General features: G+C 39.4%; 1 protein-coding gene across 1 annotated transcript; it reads left to right on the top strand.

The window, feature by feature from the left end:
• LOC107637854 lies at nucleotides 3,642-4,431 on the top strand. Its single transcript, XM_016341134.2, has 2 exons — nucleotides 3,642-3,762; nucleotides 4,058-4,431. Exons 1-2 carry the CDS (start codon nucleotides 3,699-3,701, stop codon nucleotides 4,363-4,365), a joined length of 372 nt encoding a protein of 123 aa, XP_016196620.1. The 5' UTR covers nucleotides 3,642-3,698; the 3' UTR covers nucleotides 4,366-4,431.

The raw sequence follows: 18,009 nt of genomic DNA, 5'->3' as shown, positions 1-18,009 counted from the left end.
AAAGAGATACAATGCCTTTCTTAAGAAGCAAGACTAAATCACAATTTGCTCTTTATTAATTCATTTCGAAAGCATGAATCATCCTTTTCTCGATAATTCAAATAAAATAGTACAAGTCTTTAACTCATCATTTTCCAGACAACATTTCAATAAAGACTCGGATTTTATAGAAATTTCGACAGCACCTCCCCTAAAACTTGGACTTTTGCCACCCGGTTCGGGTCCCAACTAAACCGTTTCTCATTTCTTTTCAACAGCTCAAAACCAGAAATCAATTCAAAAGCAAGCTAAATCCAACAGTCGCCTCAATGGCATACCTCAAGGAAACCCATAACTCAAACGCGTCACCGAGTCCTTTCCGCCTCGACCCGAAATCAACAATCAAAATCCCGGCTACCAAAACCTCAGCTCCAAACCGTTTTCTCAGCAACCAAAACGACTCTAATCACAATATATAATAACCGAGATTAACTCTCATAACATCAAATGCTACAACTCCTCAACGTATAATAGAGCAGTAACTAGAGGGCTTTCAGATCGAAACGCTTACCGAACCGAAGGAGGAACGGCTGAACCGAAACAGTGGCGGCATCCGAATCGGTTCGGCGGCGACCACCTCAAGCGGCAGCAGCGATGACTTCCGATCACGATAACCGTGACTGCACAACAACGTCATGACCATAAGACCCAGGAACAGGAAGGAATGAGAACCAACTGCAAAGACCCTTACCGGCGGTGGTTTCAGCGGCCAAGGCAGTTTTTTCTCCGGCGGCCATACAGTGGACCACAACCACTGCGGCAGCGAGGTCTCTCCGGCGGCCAGAACTCCAGTGACGCTGCAGTAGTGACGTTTTCCGGCGGCAGAGGCTTACCAGCGCACCCCATGAGCAGCGACAAAGTTCCTAACAGTAGCTGGGCTTCACGACGGCGGAGTAAGCTCGACTGGCAACGGCGCGGCTGGAGGTCACAGCGCGTGCGGCGGCGACACGGAAGGACTCCGACGCAGTGGTTGGACCTCAGCTCGGCCCTCAGATCCATTCTCTCCTCCGCGCGTCTCTGCTCCGGCAGTGGGGTGAACGCCGACGACACGGGTTCCACGGCGAGGAGCGACCGCGGCCACACAAGCCCCACGGAGACGGCGGCGAGTTGGACGCGGTTCTGGGCAGCGCAGCAGCTTCTTTCAATCTCTCTCCCTCAGTCCAGATCGGAACAGCTCCATAGTGGCAAGGATGGCAGGACGCGACGGTGAAGCTGACCGCAGCAAGGCGCGACGGCGACTGCGACGGCAGTGAGCCCAGCACGCCGGCGCAATCCTCTTTCTCTTCCCCTCCGCGGCCCTCCATTCTTTCTTTTTTTTTCTGTTTCTTTGTTCATGGAGGAAGGGGAAAACCGTGGGTGAAAGGGGGGACAAGGCATGGTTTCGGCTGCTGGGATGAAGGCTTTAGGGTTTCATTATTTTGAAAGTTTGGGTTAGGGGCAAATTGGTAATTTCAAATGAAATTGGGGATAATGTAGTAATTGAAACCCAATTTAAATCCAACACTATTTGTATATAGAAAAATACTATTTACTCATCAATTCTACAAATTATTTTCAATAAAATGCCCAAATCTAAAAATTAGAATAATATACTTAATTTCTTCATTTTCCAAAATAGCAGTAATAATATTTAAAATATTACTTATCTAATCCAAATCATATAAAATCCTTATTATTTCATAACTATCAACTTTATAATATAATTATAGAAAATAATCCAATAATTATTATATTAGATAATAGTCATAACTTATCTCAAGTTCAATAAATCAAAACTTGCCTTAATTATCTTTAATAAAATGATCTCTGAAATTAAGGCTATAAATAACTGTAAGATTTGAGACTTGATCATAACAAGACTTTTCAAAGATTTTGGGTCTTACACATTCCTTTTTTCTTCACATGTTATTTTTTTATCGCCATTCTTTTATTGTTGTTGTTGCTGTATATGTTTTCTTTTCTTCCTTCTCTCCCTTGTGAAGAAGGAGTAGAAGATGAAGAGGAAGAGTTTTGAATTGTACAGAACAGAAATAAACCGAAATTATATTTAGAATGAACCCAAATTATATTCAAAATGAACCGAAACTTAAATTCAGAATGTAAACTTGTTTCAAAACAAGCACAGACTAAATGCACCTTATTTAAATCCAGAATAAATCGAAATTACCTAATGATTGTGACATACAAACAAAATAAACACAAACAAAATTGAATCATGAACAAAAACACATCCAAATCCATCAAGTGATTTTGCAGCATTATGTGTTTTTACTTCTTTATTTAATTAGATGAATAAGACAAGAAAAGAAGAACATGATGAGAAATTTATTCTTCTTATTTTTTCTTTTTTGTTTAATTTTTTTCTCTTTTTCTTGTTTTTATTCCTCTCAAAATAGTGAAACAAGAAGAATCATAACAAAATAATTCACTTAGAAATGAACCGAAATTATATTCAGAAATGAACTAAAATTATATTTAGAATGAACTGAAATTAGTTAATGATTTCAGTTCATTCTAATGATAATTTCAGTTCATTTATGAATATAATTTTGGTTCATTTCTGTTCTGCACAATTTAAAACTCTTCTTTCTCACCTTCTACGGCTTCTTCACCGGGGAGAGAAGGAGGAAAGGAAAAAAAAATACAGCAGTAACAACAACAAAAGAATGACGATAAGGAGAAAATACGTGGAGAAGAAGGAACGTGAAAAAGAAAGAGGAGAATAAGGAAGAGGAGGAATGCGAAGAAGAAGGCGAAAAAGAAGAAGACACTCCGTGTATAAACGAGTGTGAGAAGAAGAAGAAGAAGAAGAAGAAGAAGAAGAAGAAGAAGAAGAAGCTCCACGCATCTATAAATTTGAAACAAAAAAGAAAAGAAGAAATGCGGGACAGAAAAAGAAAAAGAGACGTATGCCTTTAAATTACTTGAATAAATTTAGATACTAAAATTATTCTTTTAAATTACTTAAATAAACTTAGATGCTAAAATTGTTTGAATGCGCAAAATTTTCACTACAAATGACATTGAGAAGAGAAACATACGAAGACTGATGCCTGTACGTGCCAAGTCAACATATTTAATAACATAATGATGAATATTAATTATGACATGACCATCTTGATATTTCTCAAAAAACTTTTCAGCGCCAGTTAAGGAACATTTAATTTTTTAATTCGTATTTGAATATAGAATAAATAAATCCTACATATAATTCATTTATAGTTCAATTTGGATCTTATTTCTCATGTTATTAATAATTTTAAATTTATAATTCAATACAGTCAAACGACATAAATATGTACCTGCAAAATTATGATCCAGTCAACCTAAAAATATAATAAAAAATTAAACATTATTTTCTTTCTAAGATGAAAGTTAATGTTTAATTTGATAAAACTTTTTGATGACGTATTTATTTTAAAACTAAGTATGACCTTGTTAGTAAATATCTAAATTTATTTTTATATTTATGTTCATTATGGTGTTTTAAATTTTAAAATTAATTTTACCAAAATATAATTATTGTTCTTTGTCGTTTTTGCAACATTTTAGTCAATTGAGTGTCATTGTGTAACTATAAAAGACACACCAAAATAATGTTGAAATACAATAGAAAAATTCAAAAATTCATCGAGGCAGCATTTGATTTCTCAAAAAGAATGGCTGCCATGAACAACAAAACTATGAGCATCATACTCCTCTTCCTTGCCCTCCTTTCTCAATGTAATTACTTTTTACTTTTCAAATGCATGAATTTCTACTCCCTTTTTCTTTTTTTTTTCTTTTTCATTTTATTGTTAACTTGAAATTTTCAAGTACTCACAACAACTATATTATGTATATATCAAGAATTAACCACCAATAAAATACAAAATATATATTAAAAATATAAAATAATATATACACACACAATTACAATTAATTTAAAGACTGATTTTTTATGTATATATAGTATTCTTATTATGACTAATAATTTTAATTTGTTTGTTATTTTGGTTCAAATATATGTGTATCTCAGGTTATAGCCAGTGTCAATTGAGTGATCTGAAGATTGAACAGAAACAAACAGGGGCCAAAGTCAAAGGAAAGCAAGAGTGGCGAGCTTTTATAGTCACTGATTGTATATGTACTTTTCCCCTGGTGGTTTTAAATTGTTCAGGATTTCAATCTGTAAAGCCTATCGACCCTTCATTGAAGATTCAGGGGCAACTTTGTGTTGTTGCTGATAGTAACCCTATCACGAGATTTCGCCCTGTTACTTTCAGATATGCATGGAACTCTTCTTTTCACTTTAATATTGTTGGTGGAGAAATTGCTTGTCCCTAATTTCTCAATGCCCAAAAATCTACTTGTATTCTTATATTAAGTAATTAAAGAATAAAACTTTCGTGAGGTTGAAAGAAAATTCTTTAGGAAACAAGTAGAATTAGAGATAAAAATAGAAAAATAGTTTGTATTTGAATATAATTATAAAAATACTCTTTACTAGAATCAAAAGTTGGATAAACAAAACTAAATAGGATGAATATTATATATAATATTTTCTTATTTTTTTACACGACAATTATTTTATAATAGCATTTAAGAATTATTATTTTTATATTATACTTAAGCTATCAATTCTCTTAATATATTTAAGTTATTAATTAATGTTTATATCCTGACCCAAATAAATAAGAGCTAGGCCCAATAAATACAAAATGGCCACCAATAAAGGTAGACTTCACTACATACCCGACTTCTTTGAAGAGGTCGGATAAAAACATATAGGTCCAGTTCTACATGACTGAACAAGTAATTGTCTCCTTAAACCTCTCTAGTTGGCTCTATCACTTCTAGAAGGTAGATCCCAACAAACTTCCAAAACAAGGGGAATGCTTATCTATAAAAAAAGATGGAACTACTTCAATAAAAATAGTTATCTCTCCTACTAGAAGTACATTGGCACTTTCCAAGTATAACTGATAAACCACTATTTTATGGTTTATATTGTGTTTAATTGTGTGGTTTTATCATGATCCTGACCCACTTATTCATTAAAATAGCATGCATTTATATTTCCTTCCTGAAATTATTACATGAGTGAAAACTGCTTCCTAGAGACTTTTAATTATACATTTTACTTCTCCTTTATTCCATTCGATGACGTGATCTATGTGTTAAGCGTTTCAGGCTTTATAGAACAAGAATGAGTTGGAGATTGGAAAGGAAGCTAGCAAAAATGGAAGGAACACAAGAAATTGAAGAGATGACCAGCGAGAAGCGACGCGGCCGCATGGACGACGCGACCGCGCGAAGAAGATCAAATCGCAGTGACGCGGCCGCATGGATGACGTGACCGCGGAAATGGAAAAGCACGAGCGACGCGGAGGCGTGAACGACGCGCCCGCGTGGTGAAGCGAAACGCGAATGACGCGTCCGCATGAGCGACGTGATCGCGTGGCATGCGCGATCTGCATAATTTGCAGAATCACTGGGGGTGATTTTGGACCCTATTTTGACCCAATTTTCGGCCCAGAACAGCAGACTAGAGCCAGAGAACATGCAGAAACCAGAGAGAACATTCATTCTACACAGTTTTAGTTTTTAGATCTAGTTTTACTCCTCCTCTGGGTTTTCTCTCTACACATTCATAGTTCTTAGGATTTAATTTTCTCTTACTTTTTTGGCATTGGAACACTGAGAAGAGTTATTACCTTATCAAGACTTCGTCATTCTAGTTCGTTTTCTTTACTTGGCTTCACTCTTCCATGTTATTTGCTTTGCTAATTTTATCACTGGAATATTTTTAGGATTATTTAATACAAGGATCACCTTTATTTTTAATTGACTATTTTGATTTTTATTTACAATGTCTTCCTTTAATTCCTTTTTATATGCTATGAATTTTACATTCACAATGAGCGAGTAGTTCCCTAACTTGATGGGGAATTGATTGAAAGGAACCCTTGAGTTGGGAGGCTTGAAAGAAAAATTGTAATTGGGTTTATGGTTAGATTGCATCCTAATCACTAACATTAATCCCTTTTAATTAAGTGGATTGCAACTTGTGAACGGACGTAGCATTCCAACTTGTTTGACTTTCTTTTACCTAGTGAAGGATAACTAAACAGGACAACCTTCAATTGTCAACTAATCCTGAGAGCATTCCAACAATAATAGGGATTCCAACTAATCAATTCCCAGTCAAGGCTTTTATTTACATTATTCAAATTCACCAATTTAATTTTCTGTTTGCTCAATTCAACCCTTTTTGAAAATCTCTGATTAATAAAATAGCACACTTTTCTGCAACTCGTTGGGAGACGACCTGGGATTCATACTTCCAGTATTTTAATTTCAATTTTCTGTGACATCTTTCTAAATTGATAGGCAGATTTCTGGCGAATTAAGAACTATACTTGTAACGTACATATTTTAACAATTTTTAATTTGCCAATTTCTGCCCGCATCAATAACACACGTTCTAATCTACTAAAAACCTGCCTAAAGTCCTTGTTAACTTAAGCATCGGAGTCTCTTGCAGGTACCACCCCTCACCTCCTCACGAGAAACTGGGACAGGCGGCACTTTGGCAGATCAAGTCAGACGCTGCCACACAAAGGGATCTGGACCTCACGTTCAAACCCAAATAAACATTTCAGGTAACCCTCGAAATATTGGCGCCGTTGTCGCGGACTTGGAATTCACCCTCTGACCAATGGCGGACCACGAGCTCAGAGATGGCTATACGGCGTCTGAGTCTGAACCAGAAGACCAGGCAGCGGACCAAACCCTCTTACTTCCTCCTCCGCCACCACATCATGGCCCCCACGGGGAAGGGAGTTCTGGAAATCCTCAAATAAGGAGGATTCAGTCCGAGGTCCTCTATCCCGAAGCGGAGGACCCACCTCACGCGACCGAGATCCTAGATCTCGTCTATGGTCAAGGAGATCGGTTGCAACAGCTCGAATACGAGGCCGAAAGACAACGGGAGACAGAACGGGAGCTACGAAAGGAAGTAAGGTGATGAAAGGAATTAGAAGACAAGTTACGAAAACTAGAAGCTGACATACAAAGAAGGACTACTTGAATGGAACGTGATGAAAGTCCGTTAGGAGGACGGAATCTGTTCACAGAAGGGATTGTGAAGGCTAGAGTTCCTCGGAACTTTAAATCACCCGACATGGATCTCTACGACGGAACGTCCGATCCGAGTCACCATCTCAGCAACTTCAGAAGCAGAATGTACCTGGCTGACGCTTCTGACGTAACTCGTTGCAATGCCTTCCTGACTACTTTAACGAAGGCTGCCATGAAATGGTTTGATGGCTTGCCCTCCAGGTTAGTCACTAGTTTTTTCCTGACCAGATTCTCCATCCATAAAGACAAGACAAAGCACGCCCGAGCCTATTAGGAGTAAAACAAGAGACCGGGAAAAGCCTCCGCGATTATAGGAAAATATTTAACAAGGCTTTCCTAAAGATCCAGAGCCTACCAACTAAAGCGGTAATAATGGGTTTGGTTAATGGTCTAAAAGAAGGACTATTCTCCCAGTCCATATCTAAACGGCATCCCTCCTCTCTGAATAAAGTACAAGAAAGGACAGAGAAATATATCAATATGGAAGAAAATTCCCGACTTAGAGAACCTCCCCCGTGAACCAACTTGCCCTACTATTAAAGTCAGGACAAGGAAAGGGAACCCAAGAAAAAAGAGGAGCAAAACGTAGAAAAACCTCGAAAGTATCACAACTACACCCCTTTAAGGGTTTCCCTGGTTGAAGTCTACAAAGAGATATACCACAGAGAAGCTTCCACCTCCTCGTCCGATTAAGCATAAAAAAGTTGGAAGTCGGACAGAATATTGTGAATACCATAAGCTACACGGGTATTCCACTAATGAATGCTACGATCTCAAGAACGTCATTGAAAGGTTATCCAGGGAAGGCCGACTTGATAGATACACGGCAAACATATCGGACGACCCGAGGAAGAGAAGAAGGGATAAAGAAGGAGGACGACCAGAACGCCATCCTCACACCCCCGAACGACATATACATATGATCAATGGTGGATTCGTGGGAGGAGGAATATCAAAATCCTCGCGAAAAAGACACCTAAAGGAAGTATATCCAGTCAAACATGACGATTGATCACCCGACCTACCCACCATCTCCTTCACTAAAGAAGATGTTCAGGGTATAATACCCGGGAACGATGACCCAATGTTAATAACTATGATCTTGGCAAACGCTAACCTACACCGGACTTTGGTAGATAAAGGCAACTCGGCGGATATCCTATTTAAGCCCGCCTTCGACAAGCTCGGGCTTGAGGAAAGGGATCTCAAAGCATACTCGGATAGCCCCTTTCACCTCTAAGCTACATCTCATTATACACCACCTTCGGAAAAGGGGCCAAGTCAAAGACACTAAGTATCGACTTCATTGTAGTCAACGAAAATTCAGTATACAATGCTCTAATAGGTCGGACAACCCTGAACCGACTTGCAGCTGTCGTTTTCACCCCCACATCTTTGCATGAAGTTTTCCACAGTTGAAGGGATCGCCACCATTAAAGAAGACCAGATGTTAGCAAGAAAATACCATAATGAAAGCCTCGGTTTGAAAGGCAGCTCAGAGGGCAAAGAAGTCAATACAATTAAGTTAGGTGGAGTGTGAGTTCAAGAAGAACTACGACCCCAACCAGAAGGCAAAACATAAGAGATACAAATCAGAGACCACCCGACAAGACAACGAGCATAGGGGCGAACCTGGAGGAAATCCTGAGGAAACAGCTCATTGAATTATAGAGAAAAAGCTCTGACCTCTTTGCTTGGAAAGCCTCTGACATGCCTGGTATAAATCCCGACTTGATGTGCCATAGGCTTGCTGTGTACCCAGGTTCCCGACCTGTTCAGTAAAAGCGTAGAAAGCTTGAACCAGAGCGAACGCAAGCCGTAGAAGAACAAGTGTAGGCTCTACTAGAAGTAGGATTCATAAGGGAGGTCAAATTTTCGCTTTGGCTGGCCAATGTTGTTTTGGTAAAAAGAAAAATAGAAAATGGAGAATGTATGTCGATTACACTGACCTCAACAAAGCCTGCCCCCAAGGACCCTTATCCACTCCCTAGCATTGATGCTCTAGTCGACTCCGCTTCAGGCTACAGATACTTGTTCTTTATGGATGCTTACCCGGGATACAATCAAATCCCGATGTACAAGCCGGATCAAGAAAAAACCTCTTTTATAACTCCAAAGGCAAACTATTACTACATAGTGATGCCTTTCAGATTAAAGAATGCAGGAGCTACCTACTAAAGGCTGATGAATAAGGTGTTTTCCCCTTACATAGGAAAACTCATGGAGGTATATGTGGATGACATGCTCGTTAAGACCAAAAAGGACGGGATACTAGTGTCCGACCTCTCGAAAGTCTTCTCCACTATAAAGAAGCATGAGATGATATTAAATCCCTTAAAATGCACCTATACGGTAGAAGCTGGGAAGTTTTTAGGGTTCATGCTGACTCAAAGAGGCATAAAAGCTAACCCCAACAAATGCCAAGCCATACTCAACATGAAAGGTATGACCTGTATTAAAGAGGTCCAACAATTAAACGAATGGTTGGTCATTCTATCCAGGTTTATGGCAGGATCAGCTATGAAATCCCTTCCCTTCTAGTCAATTTTGAGGAAAGGAAAGTGTTATGAGGGTTACCTAAAACTGAAGGTCGATCTCAGATGAGATCTGCTGTAGTGGCTGGAGCTGTCGTGTCCGACCTGGTGGAACTGGTGGAGCTGGAGGTGCTACTGATCCTTTGTCACTGGAGGGTGGTGGTACTTGCAAGAGATTCCGATGCTTAAGTTAGCATGGGCTTTAAGCAGTTTTTTTGTGTAGAATCAGAGTATGAGTTATACTTGGGTGCTCCAGTGTATTTATAGTAGTGTGGGTTATCTTATCTTTGAGTGAAGTCACCTTATCTTTAAGGGGGCCGCCTTTATCTTTCTAGGCTTTGGCCGCCTTTAGATTGGGCTGTGTCTCTTTGTTTGGGCCTGCTTGGGCTTCGTATGTCGGTCTGGCCAAACTCTTTTAAAGAAGACGTCGGGGGACCTAACCTAAAGAGATCGGTCGCTTTGTCTTTAAACAGTCTGGGTTGTCCCTGCTTGAGCTCGACTTTTCCCTTTGTGGTCATGTCCTTTAGACTTTTTGACCATTTTTTGAGGAAATCGAGCTCGAGCAGTTTGCCTTGGGTCGATCTCCAGTACGGCTCCCCGTAGGTTTATCCTTAAAAATGTGAAGTGGTGCACGAAATTGTAAATCACACTTTTCATAACTCGTACCACTAACCAGTAAGTGCACTGGGTCGCCCAAGTAATACCTTACGTGAGTAAGGATCGTTCTCACGAAGATTGTTGGCTTGAAGCAAGCTATGGTTATCTCGTAAATCTTAGTCAGGAGATTAATGATAAAGATGATTTTGTTTATGAAAAATAAATGACATAAAATAAAAGGTACTTGTGATTCAGTAATGAGGAACAGGTTGAGGTTCCGGAGATGCTCTGTCGTGTGAACCTCTGCTTTCCTACTGTCTTCTTCTCCAAACACGCATGGCTTCCTTCCACGGCAAGCTGTATGATCCTCTCGGATGAAAACAAATCCATATGCGCTGTCACCGCATGGCTAATTATCTGTCGGTTCCTGCTAGCGTCGGAATAGGACCATTGTCTTTTTGCACACTGTCACTGCGCCCAACATTAGCAAGTTTGAAGCTCGTCACAGTCATCCCTTTCCAGATCCTACTCAGAATACCACAGACAAGGTTTAGAATTTCCGGATCCCAAGAATGCTGCCAATTGGTTCTAGCCTATACCACGAAGGTTCTAATCTCGCGGATCAGAAACCCAAGAAATACGTATTCAAGCTGTCGCCCAATGACTATTTTGAGCTCAGATAAAACGGGAGTGGTTGTCAGGCACGCGTTCATAGGGTGAGAATGATGATGAGTGTCACGGATCATCACATTCATCATATTAAAGTACGAATGAGTATCTTAGAATAGTATCAAGCGTGATTGAATAGAAAACAGTAGTAATTGCATTAATCCATTGAGACACAGTAGAGCTCCTCACCCCCACCAATGGGGTTTAGAGACTCATGCCATCAGAGATACCATATGAAGTGTAAAAATGTCATGAGTTGCAAAATAAATCTCTAAAAGTAGTTTTTATTCTAAACTAGTTACTAGGGTTTACAGAAAATGAGTAACTAAGTGCAGATAGTGCAGAAATCTACTTCCGGGGCCCACTTGGTGTGTGCTTGGGCTGAGTATTGAAGATTTTTCGTGCATAGGCTGTTCTTGGAGTTAAACGCCAGCTGGGGTGCCATTTTGGGCATTAAACACCAGTTTTAGTGCCAGTCCTGGCGTTTTACGCCATTGTTCTTTGGGCTGATTTTGAACGTCAGTTTAGGCCATCAAATATCGGGAAAAGTATAAACTATTATATATTACTGGAAAGCCCAGGATGTCTACTTTCCAACGCAATTCAGAGCGCGCCAATTGGCCTTCTGTAACTCCAGAAAACCCACTTCAAGTGTAGGAGGGTCAGAATCCAACAACATCTGCAGTCCTTTTTCAGCCTCTGAATCAAATTTTTGCTCAGGTCCCTCAATTTCTGCCAGAAAATACCTGAAATCACAGAAAAATACACAAACTCATAGTAAAATCCAGAAATATGATTTTTGAATAAAAACTAATAAAAATATAATAAAACCTAACTAAAACATACTAAAAACTATATAAAAATAGTGCCAAAAAGGATATAAAATATCCGCTCATCACAACACCAAACTTAAATTTTTGCTTGTCTCCAAGCAACTAAAAACAAATTAGGATAAAAAAAGAGAATATACAATAAATTCTGAAAACATCTATGAAGATCAGTTTTAATTAGATGAGCGGGGCTAGAAGCTTTTTGCTTCTGAACAGTTTTGGCATCTCATTTTATCCTTTGAAGTTCAAAATGATTGGCATCTATAGGAACTCAGAATTCAGATAGTGTTATTGATTCTCCTAGTTCAGTATGTTGATTCTTGAACACAGTTACTTTATGAGTCTTAGCCGTGACCCTAAGCATTTTGTTTTCCAGTATTACCACCGGATACATAAATGCCACAGACACATAACTGGGTGAACCTTTTCAGATTGTGACTTAGCTTTGCTAGAGTCCCCAGCTAGAGGTGTCCAGAGCTCTTAAGTTTTTGCTTTGGATCACGACTTTGACCACTCAGTCTCAAGCTGTTCACTTGACACCTTCATGCCACAAGCACATGGTTAGGGACAGCTTGGTTTAGCCGCTTAGGCCAGAATTTTATTCCTTTGGGCCCTCCTATCCATTAATGCTCAAAACCTTGGATCCTTTTTACCCTTGCCTTTTAGTTTAAAGGGTTATTGGCTTTTTGCTCTTACCTCTTGGTTTAAAGAGCTATTGGCTTTTTCTGCTTGCTTTTTCTTTTTTTTCCGCAAGCAAGCTTTGCTTTTCACTTCTTTTTCTTGCTTCAAGAATCAATTTTATGATTTTTTAGATTATCAATAACATTTCTCCTTTTTTATTATTCTTTCAAGAGCCAACAATTTTAACATTTATAAACAACAATATCAAAAATATGCACTATTTAAGCATTTATTCAGAAAACAAAAAGTATTACCACCACATCAAAATAGTTAAGCTAACTTCAAGATAGAATTCGAAATTATGCACTTCTTGTTCTTTTGTAATTAAAAACATTTTTTATTTAAGAAAGGTGAAGGATTCATAGGACATTCATAACTTTAAGGCATAGATACTAAACACTAATGATCATGTAATAAAGACACAAACATAGACAAAACATAAAGCATAGGGAACGAAAAAGCAGAAAAATAAGAACAGGGAAGTTAAAGAACGGGTCCACCTTAGTGATGGCGGCTAGTTCTTCCTCTTGAAGATCTTATGGAGTGCTTGAGCTCCTCTATGTCTCTTCCTTACCTTTTTTGCTTCTCTTCCTAGAGGTTTCTTCGGCCTTAGGTGCCATTAGTGGTTATAGAAAGCAAAAAGCTGAGCTTTTCCACACCAAATTTAAAAAGGTTTGCTCGTCCTCGAGCAACAGTGGATAGAAGGGAGTAGAAAAAGAATTATGCAATTAATTTTAAAAACTTGTTATTGTATGCAAGAAAAATTAAAAAGAGTTGAAAAGGATTTGAAAAGATAGGTAAGTTTTGAAAATGTTTTGGAAGGATTTGAAAAGAATTGAAAAAGACTTAAAAAGAATTTGAAAGATTATTAATTTTTGAAAATAGAAATTGAAAGATGAAAGTTTAAAACATGTTTGATGTAAAAAATTATGAATTAAAATATGAAAAATTGAAAAAAATCGAATTGGAAACAAAACTACCTCCCTTGTGTCATCCTGGCATTAAACGCCCAGAATGCTACCATTTCTGGCGTTTAACGCCCACCAGACACCCCTTTCTGGCATTAAATGCCAGTCTGTCTACCAATTCTGGCGTTTAACGCCCAGAATGCTGTCAGACTGCGCGTTAAACGCCCATTCTGCTATCCTTACTAGCGTTTAAATGCCAGTAAGCCTATCCTCCAGGGTGTGCTGTTTTTGATGCTATTTTTTATTCTGCTTTAATTCTGCAGCTATTTTTATGACTCCACATGATCATCAACCTAAAGAAAACATAAAATAACAATGAAAAATAAAATGAAAAAGTAATTAACCTAGATAAATAAGATTGGGTTGCCTCCCAATAAGCGCTTCTTTACTGTCTTTAGCTAGATTTTTGCTGAGCTTTTAATTTAGTCTCAGTTTTGAGCATTCTTGCTCAACATTGCCTTCAAGATAATGTTTGACTCTCTGTCCATTAACAATGAATTTTTTGTCAGAGTCAATATCCTGAAGCTCTACATACCCATATGGTGACACACTTGTAATCACATATGGTCCCTTCCACTGGGATTTTAATTTCCCAGGGAACAATCTGAGCCTAGAGTTAAACAGCAGGACCTTCTGTCCTGGCTCAAAGACTCTAGATGACAGTCTTTTGTCATGCCATCTTTTTGCTTTCTCTTTATAGATCTTAGAATTTTCGAAAGAATTGAGCCTGAACTCCTCCAGCTCATTCAACTGGAGTAATCTTCTCTCTCCAGCTACCTTAGCATCAAGGTTCAGGAACTTGGTTGCCCAGTAGGCCTTGTGTTCCAGTTCCACTGGCAGATGACAGGCTTTTCCATACACAAGTTGGTATGGAGAGGTCCCTATAGGAGTCTTGAATGCTGTTTTGTATGCCCACAGAGCATCATCCAGACCTCTTGCCCAATCATTTCTACGGGTACTTACAGTCCATTCTAGGATTCATTTTAGTTCTCTATTTGAGACTTCAACCTGCCCATTTGTCTGTGGATGATATGGAGTGGTCACTTTATGGTTAATTTCATATCTGACCAAAGCAGAATCAAGCTGTTTATTGCAGAAATGAGTGCCTCCATCACTGATCAGTATCCTAGAGACACCGAACCTTCTGAAGATATGCTTCTGAAGGAACTTCATCACTGTCTTAGTATTATTAGTGGGTATTGCAATTGCCTCTACCCATTTAGATACATAGTCTACTGCCACCAGAATATAAGTGTTTGAGTATGATGGTGGGAAAGGCCCCATGAAGTCAATACCCCATACATCAAACAACTCAATCTCTAAGATCCCTTGCTGAGGCATGGCATAACCGTGAGGTAGATTACTAGCTCTCTGGCAACTGTCATAGTTATGTACAAACTCTCAAGAGTCTCTGTAGAGAGTAGGCCAGTAGAAATCACATTAGAGAACCTTGGTGGCTGTCCGCTCACCTCCGAAATGTCCTCCATACTGTGATCCATGGCAATGCCATAAGATCTTCTGTGCCTCTTCTCTAGGCACACATCTACGAATCATTCCATCTGCATACCTCTTAAAGAGATATGGTTCATCCCACAAGTAGTACTTTGCATCAGTAATCAATTTTTTTGTTTGCTGCTTACTGTACTTTTTGGGTATGAATCTCACAGCTTTATAGTTTGCAATGTCTGCAAACCATGGTACTTCTTCAATGGCAAAGAGTTGCTCATCTGGAAAGGTTTCAGAGATCTCAGTAGGAGGGAGGGACGCTCCTGCTATTGGTTCTATCCGGGACAGGTGATCAGCTACCTGGTTCTCTGTCCCCTTTCTGTCTCTTATTTCTATATCAAACTCTTGCAGAAGCAACACCCATCTTATGAGCCTGGGTTTTGAATCCTGCTTTGTGAGGAGATATTTTAGAGCAGCATGGTCAGTGTACACAATTACTTTTGATCCCACTAAATAAGATCTGAACTTGTCAATGGCATAAACCACTGCAAGCAATTCTTTTTCTGTGGTTGTGTAATTCTTCTGTGCGTCATTCAAAACACGGCTAGCATAGTAAATGACGTGCAGAAGCTTGTTATGCTTTTGTCCCAATACTGTACCAATGGCATGGTCACTGGCATCACACATTAGTTCGAATGGTAATGTCCAGTCTGGTGCAGAAATGACTGGTGTTGTGACCAGCTTAGCTTTTAGAGTCTTAAATGCCTGCAGACACTCTTTGTCAAAGATAAATGGCGTATCAGCAGCTAGCAGATTGCTCAGAGGTTTTGCAATTTTTGAAAAATCCTTTATAAACCTCCTATAGAATCCTGCATGCTCCAGAAAGCTTTTGATTGCCTTAACATTGGCAGGTGGTGGTAATTTTTCAATTACCTCTACCTTAGTTTGATCCACCTCTATTCCCTTGTTCGAAATTTTGTTCCCAAGGACAATTCTTTCAGTCACCATAAAGTGACAGTTTTCCTAGTTTAAAACCAGGTTAGTCTATTGGCACCTTTTTCAGAACAAGTGCTAGATGGTCAAGACAGGAGCTGAATGAGTCTCCAAATACTGAGAAGTCATCTATGAAGACTTCCAGAAATTTCTCTATCATATCAAAGAAGATAGAGAGCATGCACCTCTGAAAGGTTGCAGGTGCATTGCACAGACCAAATGGCATCCTTCTGTAGGTAAATACTCCATATGGATATGTGAATGCTGTTTTCTCTTGGTCTTGAGGATCTACTGCAATTTGGTTGTAACCTGAATATCCATCCAAAAAGCAGTAGTATTCATGACCTACTAGTCTCTCTAACATCTGGTCTATGAATGGTAAAGGAAAATGATCCTTCCTGGTGGCTGTATTGAGCCTTCTGTAGTCAATACACATGCGCCACCCTGTAACTGTTCTCGTAGGAACCAGTTCATTCTTTTCATTCTGAACCACTGTCATGCCTCCCTTTTTGGGGACAACTTGGACAGGCTTACCCAGGGGCTATCAGAAATAGGATAAATAATCCCAGCCTCTAGTAACTTAGTAACCTCTTTCTGCACCACCTCCTTCATGGCTGGATTCAGCCGCCTCTGTGGTTGAACCACTGGCTTAGCATCATCCTCCAAAAGGATCTAATGCATGCATCTGGCTGGGGTAATGCCCTTAAGATCACTTATGGACCATCCAAGAGCTATCTTGTGTGTCCTTAGCACCTGAATTAGTGCTTTTTCTTCCTGTGGATCTAAGGCAGAGCTTATGATCACTGGAAAAGTATCATCTTCTCCCAGAAATGCATATTTCAGGGATGGTGGTAGTGGTTTAAGCTCGGGTTTAGGAGGATTCTCCTCTTCCAGAGGAGTTTTCAGAGGTTCTTCTATTCTCTCTGGTCCCTCTAGATCAGACTGAACATCTTTAAAAATGTCATCTAGCTCTGATTTGAGACTCTCAGTCATATTGACCTCCTCCACCAGGGAGTCAATGATATTAGTGCTCATGTAGTCTTTTGATGTGTCTAGATGCTACATAGCTTTGACAGCATTCAACTTGAACTCATCCTCATTGACTCTCAGGGTTATCTCCCCTCTTTGGACATTAATGAGGGTTCGTCCAGTTGCTAGGAAAGGTCTTCCTAGAATGAGAGTTTCACTCTTGTGCTCCTCCATTTCTAGCACTACAAAGTCAGTAGGGAAGGAAAATGGCCCAACCTTGACAATCATGTCCTCAATTATGCCTGATGGGATTTTAATGGAGCTATAAGCAAGTTGGAGGCATATCCAGGTTGGTTTAACTTCATCAGTCAAACCAAGCTTTTTGATAGTGGATGTAGGTATTAGGTTGATACTTGCCCTAAGATCACAAAGAGCTGTCTTGGTGCAAGCACCTTCTAATGTGCATGGTATCATAAAGCTTCCGGGATCTTTCAGCTTCTTTGGTAAGCTTTTCAGAATGACTGCACTGCATTCTTCAGTGAGAAAAACTTTTTCAGTTTCTCTCCAATCCTTCTTATGAATTAAGATCTCTTTCATGAACTTAGCATAAGAGGGTATTTGCTCAAGTGCCTCTGCAAACGGAATCTTTATTTCAAGAGTCCTGAGATAGTCTGCAAAGCGGAAAAATTGTTTATCCTATTCCGCTTGGCAGAGTTTCTGAGGATAAGGAATCTTGGCTTTGTATTCTTTAACCTTAGTTGTTGCAGGTTTATTTCCTACAGAAGTGGTTGGAGAAGCCTGCCTAAAGGGGTTGTTATCAGCACTTGCAGATGTCTGACCCCTTATTGGTGTTTGAACGCCAGAACTGGGTGCTGCATGGGCGTTTAACGCCAGATTGCCACCCTTTTCTGGCGTTTGGACGCCAGATTTGGCTATCCAATGGGCGTTTAATGCCAGCTTTTTACCCTTTTCTAGCGTTTGAACGCCAGAATCATTCCTCTCTGGGCTCTTACTATCCTCAGAGGGATTTTGGGTAGTGGTTTGGTTATCCTCTGTCAGTTGTTCCTTTCTTGGTTTTCTGCTGCCTGGAGTTGATACATTCAATGTCTTTCTACTCCTTAATTGAACAGCTTGGCATTCTTTTGTTATCTGTTTAGATAG

This window comes from Arachis ipaensis, chromosome B04 (assembly GCF_000816755.2).
Source record: "Arachis ipaensis cultivar K30076 chromosome B04, Araip1.1, whole genome shotgun sequence".
Taxonomy (NCBI): Eukaryota; Viridiplantae; Streptophyta; class Magnoliopsida; order Fabales; family Fabaceae; genus Arachis; species Arachis ipaensis.
This window is presented reverse-complemented; position numbering and strand designations above follow the sequence as displayed.